Source organism: Cyprinus carpio, chromosome A16, assembly GCF_018340385.1.
Source record: "Cyprinus carpio isolate SPL01 chromosome A16, ASM1834038v1, whole genome shotgun sequence".
NCBI lineage: Eukaryota > Metazoa > Chordata > Actinopteri > Cypriniformes > Cyprinidae > Cyprinus > Cyprinus carpio.
In genome coordinates this window covers 19,891,085-19,909,186 of record NC_056587.1, presented here as the reverse complement: position 1 = coordinate 19,909,186, position 18,102 = coordinate 19,891,085, and the positions used below count along the sequence as shown (strand labels likewise).

General features: G+C 36.0%; 1 protein-coding gene across 3 annotated transcripts in view; it reads left to right on the top strand.

Annotated features, from left to right (window-relative positions):
• csmd3a (CUB and Sushi multiple domains 3a) overlaps positions 1-18,102 on the top strand; it is a 227,044-nt gene that overhangs the window by 116,235 nt on the left and 92,707 nt on the right. For all 3 annotated transcript variants that reach the window (XM_042773196.1, XM_042773197.1, XM_042773195.1), the window contains exon 31: positions 8,005-8,121. In XM_042773196.1, the coding sequence (XP_042629130.1) occupies positions 8,005-8,121 (117 nt within the window). The remainder of the gene's footprint in view (positions 1-8,004; positions 8,122-18,102) is intronic.

Sequence of the window (18,102 nt, the reverse complement as noted above, 5' to 3'; positions counted from 1 at the left end):
AAGCTTCATAATCTGAAATATTTATGTATCTAGAAACGAGCTTGATTTTACAAGTTGTTTATTTGATAAGTTAATTCAGGGGTGGAGCTGTAAAAAAAAAATCACATAGAATTAAAAACTGAAACTATGCAAATAAAAAGCAAATTCAAAATAACACATCCTATAATAATATATTAACAATACTAAAATAACTGATTGGATTGTGAAAATTGGCTTTACATACTGTACACTGAAGTCAGGTGACTGGATGGGAGGAAGAGTAAAAAATCTAGGCAAGCCATCTAGGTTTTATCTCAAATATATGACATTTGTTTAGATGAGATATTACTATTTTAGATGTTTGCATGATAATGCACATTGTTAGATTATTATTTGTAAGTAAGATCTTTCAGAAGAATTGGCTGTCCAATGTTTTTTTTTTTTTTTTTTTTTTGCATGCATGGGTGGCCTTGCTAACCCTTTGAATGAGTTTGTGTTGGAAATGCATCATGTGGAATGAGCCGCCAGTCCGCTGGAACAAAAGCGATGATTTTTGGTAACAGTCCAGCGGGTAACAACTCACAATGATTTAATAATGGCTTATTGTTCCATATAAAAAGCTACTCTCGATGCTGCGTATTAAACACTAATGAGAACATTCTTTGTTCGACCGGTTGTGAAGAATATGTGTCAAACATGCCAAGAATTGGCTTAAATAACCTCGGCAGATGACGTCTTTTGATTACGTGCACCTGAGGGTTATAAATAGACATGAAACGGACACATCTTCAGGTTACCCCTTTGTCTGAAGAGATGTCCGGGCATGCCTACAGTGCCGCATTGCCTCGCTTTTCATGGCCGATCTCTGAAGAGAATTCACATGAGTATTGTTTGGAGTGTTTGGGAGAAAAGCAAGCTGCTGTCATGTTCCAGAGCAGCAGATTTGAGCACCGCGGTTCACTTCCTATCCGCGTATTTCGCATTATGGCCCTTTTCTCTCACGAGGAACGAGCTGCTTCCTGCTCATTAAGATCACATTTTGATCTGGCTGAGGATTAAGAACCAGGCGTTCCCCTCTCTCGTGTTCTCGCTAGATCGGAAGGTTCTCGCGCCTGCCTCTGAAGCGTGCCTGGGCACTTCTTCGGATAGGGCAGAGGATGCTGCAGCTCTTGCTTCTGTTGAGATGGAGATTGAAAGTGCTGCGTCCGAGGTGGTGACTCGTGCAGTGACCAGATTAAAGCCTTAAAGTGTCACAAAAAATAAAAAACAGAAAACCCCACCAAACTAGATGAGACGTTTCTGCCAGGTGGTCAGAGGGAGGGGCTACAGCGATGGTCTCTCCCCTTCTTTGGTGATCTCCATGATGAGATATCTTGTACATTATGATGCCCTAGGCGAAAGAGATACTAGCGGGCTATCTCTCCCCTAGAGGAGTATATCCCGGGAGCTCCCGGGAGTCCTGGCCAAGGTCCATCAACAGGGGTCTCGCCTCTTACTGATAGCTCCCTGTTGGCTGAACAGAGTATGGTTCTCAGATCTATTATCCCTCCTCGATGGCTCACCGTGGGCAATTCCGGTCAGAAGAGATCTCCTATCTCAGGCACAGGGGACAGTATTTCATCCCCGGCCCGAGCTCTGGAACCTTCATGTCTGGGCCTTGAGGGGGACCAACTAAGAGATGCTGGACTTCCAGCTGACATAGTAGAGACTATTCCCTCCACTAGAAGAAGTTATGCCTTCAAATGGCACATTTTCGAAAATTGGTGTATGGCACACCATGTAGACCTTGTTCACTGCCAAGTTATTTCAGTGCTGGAGTTCCTGCAAGAGAAATTGTCCTCAGGCACATGTCCTGGTACTCTCAGAGTCTGTGTGGTCCCCATTTCGGCTTGCCATGTTCTGTTTGATGGGGTTTCTGTGAGAAGGCACCCTCTAGTTGCCCGCTTCATTCAGGGAGCTAAGCGGTTAAGGCCGCCCACGAGAGCATCAGTCCCTTCATGGGACTTAGCTATAGTGCTCGAGGGTCTGGTTGACAACCCTTTTGAACCACTAGAGTCAACACCTGTCAGGTTTCTGACCCTAAAGATGTTTTTTTTCTAATGGCTATTACTTCTCTGAAGAGAATTGGGAATTTGCAGGCTCTGTCAGTCTTGCCGTCCTGCCTAGACTTTGCCCCTGGGCTGGTCAAAGCTATTTTGCATCCTCACCCTAATTATCTTCCAAAAGTTCCATTCTCAACCATACATCCGGTTGTTCTTGAAGCCTTCTGCCCTCCGCCGTTCACGACAGCGGAGCAGGAAAGACTTCACTTACTATGTCCAGTACATGCTTTTCAGATTTACGTCCACCGCACCAGCCAGTGGCATAAGTCGGAGCAGCTGTTCATATGCTATGGGGGCCACAACCGCGGGGGGGCTGCCACTAAGCAAACTATGTCATATTGGGTGAGGGATGGTATTGCAATAGCCTACAACATGCATGGTCAAGCTTCACCTCTAGGAGTTAGGGCCCATTCAACCAGGGGGGTTGCATCTTCTATGGCTTTAGCAAGAGGTGTTCCTGTGGCAGGCTGGTCCTCTCCGCATACATTTGTCAGATTCTATAGTTTGGATGTTCATGCTACTCCGGGCTCATGGGTCCTTGAGTCAACATCCCAGAGTAATATCTGAGACCTTTTTCAATGTTTGTGCGCACACACTACACAACCTTGGGGGTCCAGACACTTCCAGTGTGGCAGCGTTGGTATTCTCGTTCCCATTAGCATTTGATACGCAGCTTCGAGAGTAGTTTTTGATAGGGAACGTCTCAGGTTACTTAACTGTAACCCTGTTCCCTGAAAAAGCGGGAACAAGATGCTGTACCTCAATGCGGCACTGTAGGCATGCCCGGACATTTCTTCAGACAAAGGGGTGACCTGAAGATGTGTCCTTTTCACATCTATTTATAACCCTCAGGTGTACGTAATCAAATGACGTCATCTGCCGAGGTTATTTAAGCCAATTCTTGGCGTGTTTGACACACATTCTTCACAACCGGTCGAACAAAGAATGTTCTCATTAGCATTTGATATGCAGCATCTCATTCCCACTTTTTCTGGGAACAGGGTTACTGCAAGTAACCCGAGACATTCTGCGCTATTTTGCAAATTATCTTTACGGAGCTGTTGATATATAGTATCGCTTCCCACATTTCCTAGGAGACAGCGGAAATGTTATGGAAAGACTTTATATTCAGCATATTTTGTGATGTTTCTCACTATGCCTTGGGAGGGTTAGACTGAAGATGAAAGTTTTTCTTTAGTGTGAGCTGTGTGGCTAACTAGTTGCTGACTAATAAGACAAGATGCATGTTGAGTGGATTCAGATCCCAGTGGATGGTTTCATCAATATTTACGCTGTTTACTGTTTTAAAACTGGTCTGAAAGTTTTTTCCTGGTCTGAATGTAATAACCTGCTCAGCTTCTGAAACCACTTTCCTTTTTGGTTGATGTCATGAATTCTTACATTTTAACCACTTTTTCAGTCACCTGACTCCATTCTGGTATATAATACACGTTATGATATTTTAATGCTTTTAAAAGTCCCATATGCTTACCAAGGCTGCATTTATTTGATCAAAATACAGTAGTATTGTGAAATATTACAATTTAAAATAACTGTTTTCTATTTTAATGTTAAAAATATTTTTTTATTTTGAAAATGAAGTGATTTTTAAATTATTATTTCTGTTATTGATCAAAAGTGACTGTAAAGACATTCATAATGTTAGAAAAGATTTATATTTGAAATAAATGCTGTTCTTTTGATTTTTTTCATCAAAGAATCCTAAAAAATACATTCACAAAAATATTAAGCAGCAAAAACATTTTTCGACATTATAAAAAAACCTTAATGAAAATAATAATAACCATATTAATAATTGAACACCAATAGTATTTGACGTAATTTTCATGTAAATTTTTAACAGCAAGTTAGCATATTAAAATTATTTCTGAAGGATCATGTGACACTGAAGACTGGAGTAAAGATGCTGAAAATTCAGCTTTGCATCACAGGAATAAATTACATTTTAAAAGATATTCAAATCGAAAGTAGGTCTTTTAAAATGTTATATTATTTCATAATATTACGGTTTTATTTTTATTTTATTTTTTTATCAAATAAATGCAGCCTTGGTGAGCAGAAGAGACTTCTTTCAAAAACCTTATTAAAAAAAGTCATTTATTTCCAGAAGTCTAACTCTCAATTTTCATTATTCAACTGATTCTTAATAAAATTTTCCCACTGAATATCCTATAACACATTCAAATTTTTCATATTACAGATAGTAGAAGTAAAACTATCCTACAGTTAGTTGTGCCTCAACACTAGTTCCACATTGTTATGTTTTTACACCTCAAATGCTAGTCTCTGTCCAGATCCATCTCCTGCCAATTACTCTGCTCTCTGTGTTTGTCATGGAGGGTGAGACACCGGTCATAACACTCTTCATTCCTGCCAGTCTCTTCATAGGTGTTGTTTCAGGCTTGTGCCTTTCCGCCTGCAAAGCATTGATTAATAATGGATATGTTTGTGCTGGGGTCTCGTGTATGGACTGTGTCACCCTCTCACATGTGCACACAAACCCACAAGGACTTGACAGGGCATCTGACGGCCGTCTCTTACACACTGTTAGACCAGCTCATGGGTGCGAAGAGATGCTGGATTATGCGCTGCGGCTTACCGGTGCCTCTTTAGATGGCTGGGACACGGTGTGCATGTGCGAAGAGTGTGAATTATGGGGGAGTTGGAGAGTATTGATCACCCACAAAGGAAGTCAGAACTAAATATACTTATAATCTGGCTTTATATAGGTCTATAGTAGGGCTGTGCGATTTATTGGATCTTTACAATATAGTCGCAGTGATTTGACATCATTGTTAAAGTGCTTTTTATTTGGCCATTAAGTTTCCAGAAGAAAAAGTAGTTTTACTGCCTTTTCTTTACTTTGCTTTTCTGAACTTTATTTCAGCTTATTTCTCATTTTCATTTAGTTTATCTAGATGTACTAAAATAACTAAAAATTATATAAAAATAAATAAAAGAATATATAGACATATAAAACACAAAACTAAAAAATGTCAAAAAGACAACAAAGTTACTAAAACATTAACAAATTGAAATATCAACAAAATATATAATTAAACACTATTCAAACTGATAATAAAAATTACAACAGTATCTCAATGATGCTAAAATAACATTTAGTTATAAAAATACAATATTTTACTTAATGCATTAGATATTTGGATTTTAATTGGCTATTGTTATTGAGAGATGCAGTATATTATATAGATAGAGTATAAAACTGAAATTACTGGGTTTCAGTTCAAGTTAGATCAGATATCATATATGCTGTGTGTATTTGTGTATATCTATGCAAAATGTTAAGAATTTTAGCAAAATTAGACAAAATAAAAATCGCATTGTTTACTTTTTTTCTTGTTCAGTACTTCTACTTGTTAAGCTATTTAACAGATGTTATGTATGCATATAGTCCACTAGACAAAATAATTAGATACATTTTTCACAAATGACCCTGTTCAAAAATCTATGAACACTTGATTCTTAATGTGTGACATTTTGGAACTTTTGGAACTGAATGATCAAGGTAAATTGTACTTGTTTTGTATTCTGGGGAACATTTAAATAATTTCTAATAATAATTAAGTAGCTTCTGAAGGGCAGCACTGAATAAAATAAGATGGTTATGCAAAATTTACACCTCATCATCCTTCTCAAATGTTTTCACCCCCAGATCTTAATGCATCATGTTGCTGCCTTGAGCATCAGTGAATGTTGAAGCTTTGGTAACAGTTGTGTATGCATCCCTCTTTAATGTGAAAAGATGGGTCTCAATAATATAGGCACTTTTGGAAAGAAATCAGCACCCTTTGAAAGTCATTGTATGAGTTGTATACTGCATCTGTTTACTTCTTCCTTTGAGATGCAGCCTACATTTATAAATTTGTGAAACTCCAGCACTGGGAGATGTTTAAATTGACATGAAACATTGTAAACACGTTTCTTGTCATCTGTAGAGATGAACAATTATAACATGAGTCGCAAATGATGATGTTCTTTGACTCAGGAGTGAATGATTTTAGTGCTCTGATGTATTGATTCTGTCACCGCGTCTTGTTTGCTAATCCTCTGAAATTAATATTTCACCGCAGAATATTGTGGGATCAGCAATAATAAACCAGCTCTGAGACTTTGAATTTCACATCAAATAATGCAAACGGGGCAGCAGTCTTCCCACTTGTGCAAGTCAAAGGCTATAAATGTCACTCGAAAGAAAGATTTATATTTTGCAAAGTGGTATGACTAGATGAAAGTTTCTGCCTGCTCCATTAGATCCTAATCACTTTTTATCCCGCTTTTGCCATGATTATTTTTGCCCATCTCTCTTGCATTATGCTAAATTGTTAGGCCTGTTGTGAAGAAATAATTCAAACAGCCCTCTAATCGATGATTGGGTAAAGACTGTATCTTAAAAAGACTCTATAGGTTGTATTTTAGAGTATGAGATTGAAAAGTATTATTGCCAGGCCTATAATTCTGTTCTAGCTGGTTGATTAATGACTGAGCGCTGTTAACAATGCTCCCTATAACTCTAGCGCTCCCGCCGCAGCTGTCATATCATGCCATGTTATATAGATTTACACCTTACTGTATGTCGCCTTCGTTAAAATGTTTTTTTTTTTTTTTCACTTTCCATAAAGCAAAAGTTTTATTTTATTTATATACTTATTTTTGACAATTTTTTTTTTTTTTTTAGAATAATGTAGATCTGCATGAGATGGAGTCTTCTGTCGGTGCCTTCTGCATAACTCTGATTCATCCTTACAGTGGGAATCATCCATAAAAAAAAAAAAATTGTTTTGGCCCTGAGGCAAAAATGAACATTTTGTTCATGCCACATGTTTTTAAATGAACTGTAAGAAGCAAAGTAGATTTTGTATTAACATCAGTATTTCTTTACAAGGCAGTTTTACAATAAATAATGTTTTATAAGAGTTTAAAATTTGTAATATAATTCAGCTATAACTACATATCCACATAAATTCATAAACAAACATGTTTTTTTACAATTGTGGAACATTATGTGTACAACAAAATAATTAAATCAATAAATAATTGTTGACAACATGCATTTATACTATTTGAACAATTTCAGAAAAAAATGCATCACATAAGAGTTATTTTAGTATTATTTGTATACTATTAGTATGTATGTAATAGTAGTATTAATATTTAGAATTTTATATTATAATTAATAATTCAGTTTTTTAATTTTAGTTTTAGTAATTGTGTCTTTCATTCTTTCTTTTCTTTTCTGTTTTTTTTTTTTTATATTTCTGTTTAGCCTTTTTCTTTATAGCAATTTAAGTGCTCCAACCTCTGGGCAACAATTATATATATATATATATTTTTATTATTTAATCTAATTATATATATATATATATATATACATCTCTGCCTTTGTTTCTTTTTTGTTGTTGTTGTTTTTTTCTGTGTTTTTGCACCATAAATGTTGCATTTTTAAAAAGTGTCTGGCTAATAGGGATGGGCGATATATCGCATGTGATTTTCACGCGCATTTTGTCAGTAAAGCCGGTTCCCTGATTACCTCTAAATCACCATCAACTGCTTTCAGATGGAGCGGCATTTAATATACAGAACCGTAGATCACTGACAAGCTACGCAATATCGCGTTCATTATCGCAGATGAATCGCCTTCGATAATGAATGCGATATTGCGTAGCTTGTCAGTGAACTACTGGCTAATAGTTTGAGTTTTAAAACGCTTCAAATCATGAAAGAACGATGACTGATCCACATGCTGAATTGGTCTGTAGAACAAGCAATAAATGATTTCATCCACCTATAAAGTCTTGTTAATTGCATATAGCTGAATGTTTGATTGTGTTTTTGATATACTGTATACATGCATTCAAACTGAACCTTCATTTGTTTCTTCCAGCTCCATGTGGAAGCCGGTCTACGGGTTCAGAGGGCACAATTTTGTCCCCAAACTACCCTCGCAACTACACCACGGGCCAGTCCTGTGTGTATGAGATCTCTGTGCCAGGAGAGTTCGGTAAGAAATGCACTTTCAACCTGACCGCAAATGAATACAAATGAACGTCAAGGCTTATTAATAGCAGACCATGTGCTGCTATTGAACAGAACATACAAGTGCCTCTGTGAAAAGAACCCTTTTAGTGAGGAAGAAAAAAAAAAAAGGAAATTGAGGGGAACTGTTTGTTCTTTTCATTTCTGAGACTTGCAGTTCCTGTAATTGAATAGACACAGTAGCCACAAATGAAATGTTCATTTGTGTACGTTTCTGCAACAATGCCAGAAATGCTTTAGATTTAATAGATTTCTATAATCAAAATCCAGTGACTTTTTGCAGACCGCCTCTTGAGTTTTTTATTAGAGATATATTGATTGATTTTTTTTTTTTTTTCAAAATGTATGAATTTTACAACATTAACATTATTTTCCTGTTTATTACTATGAAGCTGCTTTGAACTGATTTTGAAATATTCATTCAAACTTCAGTTGAAGAGTTATGGAATTAAAAAGAGATATGAATTGTAATGGTGAGAAAAAAAAGAAAGTCAGAATTGCGAGATATAAACTCGCAATTGTGAGAAAAAACTCAAATTGATAAACTGAATTCTGACTTAACTCGCAATTTTGACTTTACAACTCGCAACTTTTTTTCCCAAACATCAGGAGCATCAGTACAGCCCAGCAGGATCAGGACTTCTGAAATGGTTTGGACTTTAAGTCTGTAGAGTAACTGAAATCATGTTTGGAGCTCAAATCCTCACATCAGAACCTTATTTATTAGAGCCTCATATTTTATGCATATATGCACTGTATTTATTTAGTTTTTGCTTGTAACAAGCGACATCGACTGTGCACAGCAAGATGCCAAACTATCCAGGAACAAAGGAAAATGCTTTAGTGACCTTACATGAACTGTAGAAACATAAACTCTCAAGACTCCAGAGCTTTAACTTTTGTTGTTCATAGTGTTCTGTAGCTGTGGGCCACCACAAATGATACTTTATTGTACTCCGACAGCCTGGGAAAGGTTCTGGACTGAAATAAAACAATGAGATGAGACACAATTAATCAGGATCTTCAAGTGCAGCTTTTTTTGTGTGTGTATGACTCTAAAGTTGCTGAAGTTAGACAGCCCATGTTTCCATTGTGATGTATGAGACTGTCTACTGTGGCGTCCACAAGTCTGCCTGCTTTAAAAATGTGAGATGTTTTCATGTGAACCGGGAAATACATGCAATGACATGTCCAAAACTCTGAGCCCATTTTCACCTCAGAGTAAAAAAGGGGGTATTTGTGAGATAGTTTAAAGGAAGATAAATAACAATAATGAGATATGAAATCAACAATGTTATTGAAGTATTGATTAAAATCAGCACTAAACTAACTTGAGCTGAAAAACTGTTGTCTTCTGTAGAGCTGCTTATACTTTAGCTGAATTGAACTCATTTCATAACTGATTAACTTTGCAATATTGCTATTAAACTAAATTGAAACAACATTGAACTAAATTGAGATGCGTAACGACACTATTGTCTTGTGTAGAGCAGCTTTATGTCTGAAATTGATTTTTTTTTTAAATGTATGAATTTTACAACATTAACATTATTTTCCTGTTTATTACTATGAAACTGCTTTGAACTGATTTGAACTGTTTGTCTGTTTGCCACTGATGCATTGCAATAAATGCACTGAATGTGAGCTTCTAAAGACAACTTCAGTGACAAGCAGCAATGAGAAATTCATTATTTTATAATTGGCAAACACAATATATATAATGAGTTGTGATTCATTATTAAAGTTCTTTCATATCAGATTCAAACCTTACATGAACTGTCCGAGAAGAGACAAAGAGATCAAAGTCTTATGTTTTAACTTGACTAAATGTTTTTCTGTGAATGCTTGTAAAATTAGGGAACCATGCCGTGGGGCATCTAACTTGATTATGAAAGTGTTCTGTTTAAATGTAACTGTGTAGGAAGAGAGACACAGAATAGAGAAAAAAGAACACCAACCACTGAAGGTCTTCTTAAAATATCACATCAAACAGGACTTGAAGTTCCCAACTCTTCAAAAAAAAACTCTCATCTCAGAGTTTTAGCGTTTTCATCTTCAGATCTGAAACAGAACATGGGCAGTGGCTTTCACTCTGTTATATTTTTAGACTCTGAAAAGGACAGTGCCTTGTATATTTTTGTTTAAATACTTTTGCAAATAATTCCAATACATTGTTTGAACTGTTTTTCTTCGACTTGAATTCAAAGAAATGGCAAAACTTGTCATCTTGCAAAGAGACTAGTATTCGGTCAGCAGAACTTGAGAATCAACAGTTTCAGAGTTGTGCTTATAGAAATTCATAGGGTTGTTCTTCTGGCTGACTTTTGTGTTTATCAGTAAGGATGTTTTTCAGTGTCTTAACCCAGCAAGTTTGCAGTGACAAACAGCATGATCCACTGAAAATGCAGCATGATGGGAAACAATCACAGCCAGTCAGAATATATTTGATGAACATATTTAAAGTGGGCGGTACTTGTCTACACATTGTCAAAGAAAGAGGAACCAAGTGATTGATCAAATGTACCGACACATGTGCATCACTTTATCGATGTTGCATGGTTAAATATACACTACTGTTTAAATTTTTTTTTCTTTATAATTTTATTCAGCAAGGAGGTATTAAATTCATCAAAAAATACAATAAAGACATTTAAAATGTTACAAAAAAATCTATTGTAGTATGTGTGACACTGAAGACTAGAGTAATGGCTGCTAAAAATTCAACTTTGCATCACAAGAGTAAAATACATTTTTAAATATATTTAAATCGAAAACAGTTATAATAATATTTCACAATATTACTGTTTTTAGTCAAATAAATGGTAATTTTCTTTCAAAAGGATTAAAGAATCATACCGATCCCAAACTATATGTATATCCATTGTCGTCTTAGTTAAAATAATTTGAAAATGTATACTTTTATAGCCTATGGGTTGCCAGAGTAATTTTTAATGACTCTTCGAAACATGTTATTCCAAAGATAGACAAACAAATAAATAAATAATTCCTTTTGCACTTTTCACAATCTAATCAGTTCTTCATCAAGCTTCTCTTTGTGTTGAATCCTTGTAAACGTGTTATGGATGTAAAAGGCCTGAAAGAAAACTCATCCCCAAAGCTTCCATTAAGTTTTTTTTTTTTTTTTTTTTCTTTCAAAATTGCGTCATGTTGGAGATCAATAAGACATTGGTGCACCAACTTAGCAGTATTTTAGCCTCCGAACAGAACTGTCGGAAGAATTTATTTCTCATTTAAGCTCGTCAATTATACAGGACCTTTTGAACGGAATAATAAGGCAGTACTCTGTTTCTCTGGCCAGCTTTTAATCTTTAATTATTCTGTCACAAATAATAACTCCAGACATTTTTTAATAGCATCTGTCTTTTAAGAGGAAAACTGAATTATTCACAGCTGCCAGCGAGCGCCTTAGGCATGAATTGTACATATTAGACTCCAGCATGCATGTTTATAGAAAGTTGTCGACCAACCGTACATTGTGCATCTGGGCAGTACGGCAAAAAATCTGTTCCCGTTGTACCAGAGTTCCTCAGCATTTCCAGCATATGAGAAATCTTGGCAGCATCGTGAGAGCTACTAGGCCTACATTAGGGACTCTATTAGATTTATGTAAACCGCAGCAGACAGCTTCGTTCTTCATGCAGTGCCCGGGTCTTTTTATGCCAATCACAATGTCTTCGATGTACAGTTGCATTGCTCACGCTAATCCCAGCATGCTCCTTGTCAACAGTCCAAATTCACACCCCCTTAAACTGGTGGCAGATGTTTCAGAGAGTTTGAGTGCAAAAATCTCGCCCTGAGGACACGTGGATCGTCCCGCTATGGGGGCTTCGTGCATGAGCGGGAGGACATGCCTGCAGGCCTATGTTGCATCAAACACCGGCAAACGATTGCAGCCGCCCACACACGTAGCTGCGGATTGAACAAAGCTGTCGTACACTCAATCGCCCAAACGTGTTCATTTCCATCTCTGAGTGGGGACATCGGTCGTTCACGATTGTTGCACCTTTGTGCACTCCAACTTCAGGTTAATGCAATTAATGCCAGTGTTGGAGAACCAAGCTCTGAACAAATATTAAAAGCCACCTATTCATGCTTTTACAGTTTTTCATTTTACCTTTCCTTTAGTGTGTAATATAATAGCTGTTTGAGCATTTGAACGATCTGCAGAGATACAAACCACAAATTATGCATTCAAGTCATGTCAGAAAGATTGTATTTATGAGTTGAATGGGCATGAAATTCACAATGTCATAATTAAAAGTGGCCCAGTAAGAAAATATGGAAGATGCAATAGATCAGGGCTATTCAATTAGCTTCATTTGTGGGCCAGATTATCAAATTGAAAATGCAGCTGTAAAATGAAATGATCATCTAGAAAAAGTTAGCATCTAATTTTTTTTAGGGTTAAATAAAAGTATTATAAGAGTGTGACTGAGTTGGTACCACAGGTAAAATCATGCATGGCGCCTCACTACCATGATTAATTGTAACTATGATTATGATTAAGCTTTTTGTAAAACTGTATTTGTTTTATAAACAGTAGTCTAAACAAGGGTAAAAACTACACACACACACACAAATAAACTGCTATAGTTTTATAATTCATAAAATTTTACTCTTCTAATAAGTTTAACACAATACACATGCCTAATAATAATATAGTATTCAATATGAATATTCTGCAAAAATACCATGGTTAATACTACAGTTGTAAGGTTAATACAGTACATCAATGGTAAATATTTGTTAGGGTGGTGATTCGGGGATTTAATTATAACTTATTCATGGCACAGTGTTTCTCCTGTTTTCCTCCTCAATTTTGTTGTTGAGGCTGTTTCATCTGATCTTAAACTAGTTTAATTACAGAATGATTTGTAGCTTGTATCAGATATGTGTGTATCGAATATAAATGCTTCTCACTGGATGTCGCAGTGTGTTTGTGTTGCGTAAAGCCCAGCATATGCGCACAGCTAAAAGTGTAGATTTTCAAAATATGCTCCATTTGATAATTGTCTTTGTCCAGTGTCTGCTCTGTTTCTCTCCAGAAGTTATGACCGCTAAAAATGTCTTTATACTTGTTTAAACTAGAATTGTGGATTTCTCCTAACCCTCTTACACAAGCGCTTGTCAACAGTGGCATCTGTTGTTGCTGTGGCCTCCAGTAATTAGTTGTTAATATTTTATCTCTTCCTTTTTTTTTCAGTAATCCCACCTTGTGGACAAACTAATTAGTGCAAAAAAAAGTATAAAAAAAAATAAAGGCCATGTGCAACCTGCACTTACTCTTACCTAGGGCTGGATGAAGATGTCTGTTGGGCCGGATTTGGCCAGTGGGCCACCAATTGGATAGCCCTGCTCAAAGCGGTTGACCAATTAAAATTGGACTGAGCCAGTTTTTGGAAAGCAGGTGTTTCTGATTGATAGTAGGCCTTATTAGCTTTTTCCATCACCCTGTTTTTATGCGCATTTTGACATATCACATCAGAAAAAGTAATGAAATGCCAAATTTTGGGGGGGAAAAGTTCACTTGAGTTGGTTTTTGACTTGTGCGAAAAAGGGTTAATGCGAATAATAGGAGACAGAAATACATTTGCGGAATAAATTCTTTCATGCGCATCAAAAAAGTCATGTTTGCGCTATGTAACAGCATAACTTGACTAACCAGTGGAGCGATCTTGTTGCACAGCATCTGAAATGTTGTTATGGTCGTTCTTAAATACCAGAGCAAAGTCTATCTTCAAAGTATTTCTGTTTATTTGTCTCTCAGAACTTTCTTGCACGACTGCATTCCCAAACAGCAGCATCCACCTCTGAAAGCAGTGACTGCATTTATTGTGTTTTGTCTGCTATCTCTGAGGTGCTAGTGATTTATTATATAAGAAAATATTATATTCAGTGGCTTCTCCTACTTCACTTAGTGATATTCACTGCCAGTTTATCAGGAAGTGACGATTTTGTTCTCTGACTCGTTGGTGCTTATTTGCAAATATTTTATGCAATATTCCAATATTTGTTAAGTTCGCAACTTTGGAAGAAAACCCAGCTATTGATCGAGCTGATATTGATTGAGCTTATGCACCACGGCTTTTGAGTGAACAATGCAAACATCATCCACTAATAATACTTTTTTTCACTTAAAAACTGATATGATGAGTTCAGATCAGTGAAGTCTACGATCAATCAGTTCCAAAAAGAATGACAAAACCTCTGTTATTTGAAAGAACACAAGCTGACCAAAAGAGTGAATCCAAGTTTTGGTGATAATATAGCATAATGTTAGATTACCAAGAGATTTTTCTAACAAGACAGTAATTTTTGACCAGAAACAACCAAATTATGTAAAGGATTTTTAGCATACTGTAGCTCAAGGGTTAGAGAGACAAACTAAAACAGAGCATTTCAGGCAGAGGGTGAAATTAGGTGCTGCCACAATGTGGAAAATGTTTATTTATTATTATTTTTTTTTTAATTATGTAAATGTATTCCAGCAAAACCCAGAAATAAAATTATGAACTTGTAAATGAGCATAATATGGGCACTTTAAGTTGATGTGGGCCAGTAGTCAAGATGAGGGCAGAGGAGCATGTAAAAGAATCAACTCTTCTTTTCCTTCATTGTTGCTGCAAAGCAAGGCGTCGGGGTTTGTGCATTGCCTGTGGCTAGCCTGGTGGGTTAGTAGCAGGGAACATGCTGAGAAGAATCGTACTCCAGAGAGATGAGTCACAGAGTTTTAACTGTGGCAATGCGAGTTTCAGCTCTCCGCTGCTTTGCTAGCACAAATGTTTGTCGTAGTCATTTGTACAGTCTGTTGCGCCGCCTTGAATAATTGACACCAAGTTCATTTCAAAGCGACGGGGGGTTATATTCATGTTGTCTGGGAGCGTTTGAAGTTCTGTAGTATACACTGAGGCATAGCACCGTGCCTCGCTGTGGATGGGGCTGCAGTTTGAGCTTCAGGCCTTTTCGTTTCTTGCCTCGCATCGCGTGGAAGTCTAGTTAGCCTCTAATCCACCTGCTGACTCTCTGTTGTTGAAGGAACATATGCTGTTGACCTTATTTTTGACATTTTAAATTTTTTAATTGTATGTTTGTATTCCTCACTGTGCAGGAAGTATAGGATAATGTGATGGGCAATTTTGCAGTAGTTCAACTATGAATGGACACGCTAATCACAGATTTGCGTAAGACTTAATTCCTACTGCTGTAAATAGAGTGCAGTTGGCTTCCTGGTAGTACAATACTATTTATCGACTAGATTGAGTTTTTTTAGCGGTAGTGTTTAAACCTTTCAAGACAAATCTACCATGAACTCCGAGGTAGTTAGGTGATGAGATCTGCTAGAGTTGTTTATTTGTTTATTTATTTATTGTTTGTTTCTGAATTGGATCTATTTATTTTAGTTTTAGTACTTTATGGCTGTCAAAGTTATACAGGTATGCTAATTCGCTATCATGTTTAACACAGTTAAATTTCTCGGTCTAGTGTTCAGTTTAGTTTTTGTTTTTTTAAGGTTTTCACTAATTGGTAGTTTAACATTTATTATTATTATTATTATTATTATTATTATTATTATTATTATTATTATTAGTGAAATACTTTTATGTATTTCGTTTATTTAATATTTTTAAAATGTTAGTTTCTGTTTTACTCCCAAAGTTGATGCACTAGCTAGCTATCATTTAAATGTTTAACAGTGTTACATGTATCAGCACAGTCTAGTGTTTAATTATTATTTGCTATTTAATATTAGAAATTTACTATCGACTATTGTTTATTTATTTGTTTTTGTAGTTTTTAATTTGTTAATTTTAGCTTTATAAATACATTGAGTTTCTGTTTTTTGCCAAAGTTTATGTGCTAACCAAATATCATTAAAAATGTTTAATACTGTTAAATTTCTCAGTACAGTCTAGTGTTCGGTTTAGTTTTTGTTAGCTTTCACTCTGTAATTGGTAGTTTAAAAGCAGTTTTGGCTGCCAAAGTAAATGTGCTAACTAGCTCTTATTGAACATTTTTAACATCATTAAATTTCTCATCAGTCTAGTGTTATTGATACCTGGTGATATTTTCATGTATAATTGTACAAATGTACAACTTGTATTATCAGTCATTTGATTACATAATTTCCAGTGCATTATGGGATGAGTAGTTAATCCTTTCAAGAAATAAGTGCAGAGCCTTGACAAGGTTTTCTGATTTACAAATAATTTGTGCTTCAAATCTTATTAAAATCCATCAGATTCATCTCAGAGCTGCTTGGTTTATTTCCCAGCTCAGCATTCTGAAAAGAATGTAAATGAACGGGTAAAATACCTACATCTAAAACCAAGGCAGCTAAAAAAAAGCAGCTCTTTTGTTAGTCCTTCATCTTAGACAGCAGATTTTGCCTGAAAAGAAAGCTCGCTGAGAGCCACCGCTGATTTATTTGTTCGCTGGTCTAACACACAATCGCTCAGCATTATAAAAGCCTGGAGGCGCTGTCAGATTGGTAAGGACAAGAACAGCCAATAACCATTACCCTTCTAGATCACAATGGTGACCTCAGCTGTAAAGATGTCTGCTAGATTTGGTTTAATGGTCTTCGCTTTCCTTGTTGAGAAAGAGTTTGCCTAGCCAGTGACAGTTCCATTTCCTTCACTTAATAAACCATTAAAAGTTGACAAGGCTCTGAGATGTTAAAGTCTTTTTTGTTAATGTCGAGTAGGGATGCACCGATCCAATACTCACTATCTGTTTCGTCTCCGATACTGGCATTTTCTGCCGGATCGGGTATCAGTCAGACGAGACCGATTCAAATCCGATATTGTGTGTATAATATTCTGTGCTATTGTTAAGCCCCATTAAAGGCACAAAAACATTATAAAGCCCGTTTTTTGTGCACTATATTCTAAGTGTTCTGAAGCGTTCCATAGCTTAATATGAGGTTCAGATGAATGATGTCCGTCATCCTCCATTCAGCATTCAAACTGCATGTCACCTTCGGTTACGAAGTCAAGTTCAATGTTCCCATTACTACACTTGATCTGTAGATGAAGATCAATGGTTTTGCTTAAAAGGACTTTATCTTGCTGGAGTTCAGTGCTGCTTTTAAATCATGTTACTTTCTACCAGATGTCTGTTAGATCACAACACTGGAGGAGTAGAGAGCACTGTGAATAAATTGTAGCCTATTTCACGCGCACAGTAACTGAAATTTAAAACCGTTAAAAGGCTCAATAAACTATCGCACAGATAAAATACACTACATATCAATATCTCTTCCCTTTGTGCTTTGAACTTTTCTATGCGAATCTGTGCGCTGTGTCTCTGTGTTGCTTCAAACTTTCATGTTTTAATACTTTGATGAAAGATTGTAAAGAGCATTTCTTGTTCTGTTCTATCTATCATATGTTGCTGCCTCTTTACTGTGCTATATATTTAAAAGAAATGTATTTCATATTCATAGTGTATATTTATATATAAATATGTTTACTTGTTTTTCATAAATATATTTTTCAACAATACAAAGAGCAATGTGTAACATTTTACCAGATTTAGTCCTACTCTTATTCATTTGTATTTGTTCCCCACTAAATATTTTTTTTTTTTTTTCACAAAATGTTTAGATTTTATAAATAATTGTGCACTCATGATTTTTCTCAAGTAACTTTTGCTGCTGAATTATCCACTAACCTAGTTTATAATAGTTTTTTTTTCTTTTCATAGATTATATATTTTTCGATTTGTTATTTTTTATAATTAAGTCTATATTTAGTACAAAAAAGTGATGATCAGGTCAACACATTGAGGTATAGAAATTCTACACTGATAAAAAAATAAAAATAAAAATGTGCTGGTATCGGATCGGTTCGGTATCTTATCGGCCGATACTCAGAATTTTTGGAATTGGATCGGTTCTGAAGAAATGGTATCAGTGCATCCCTAG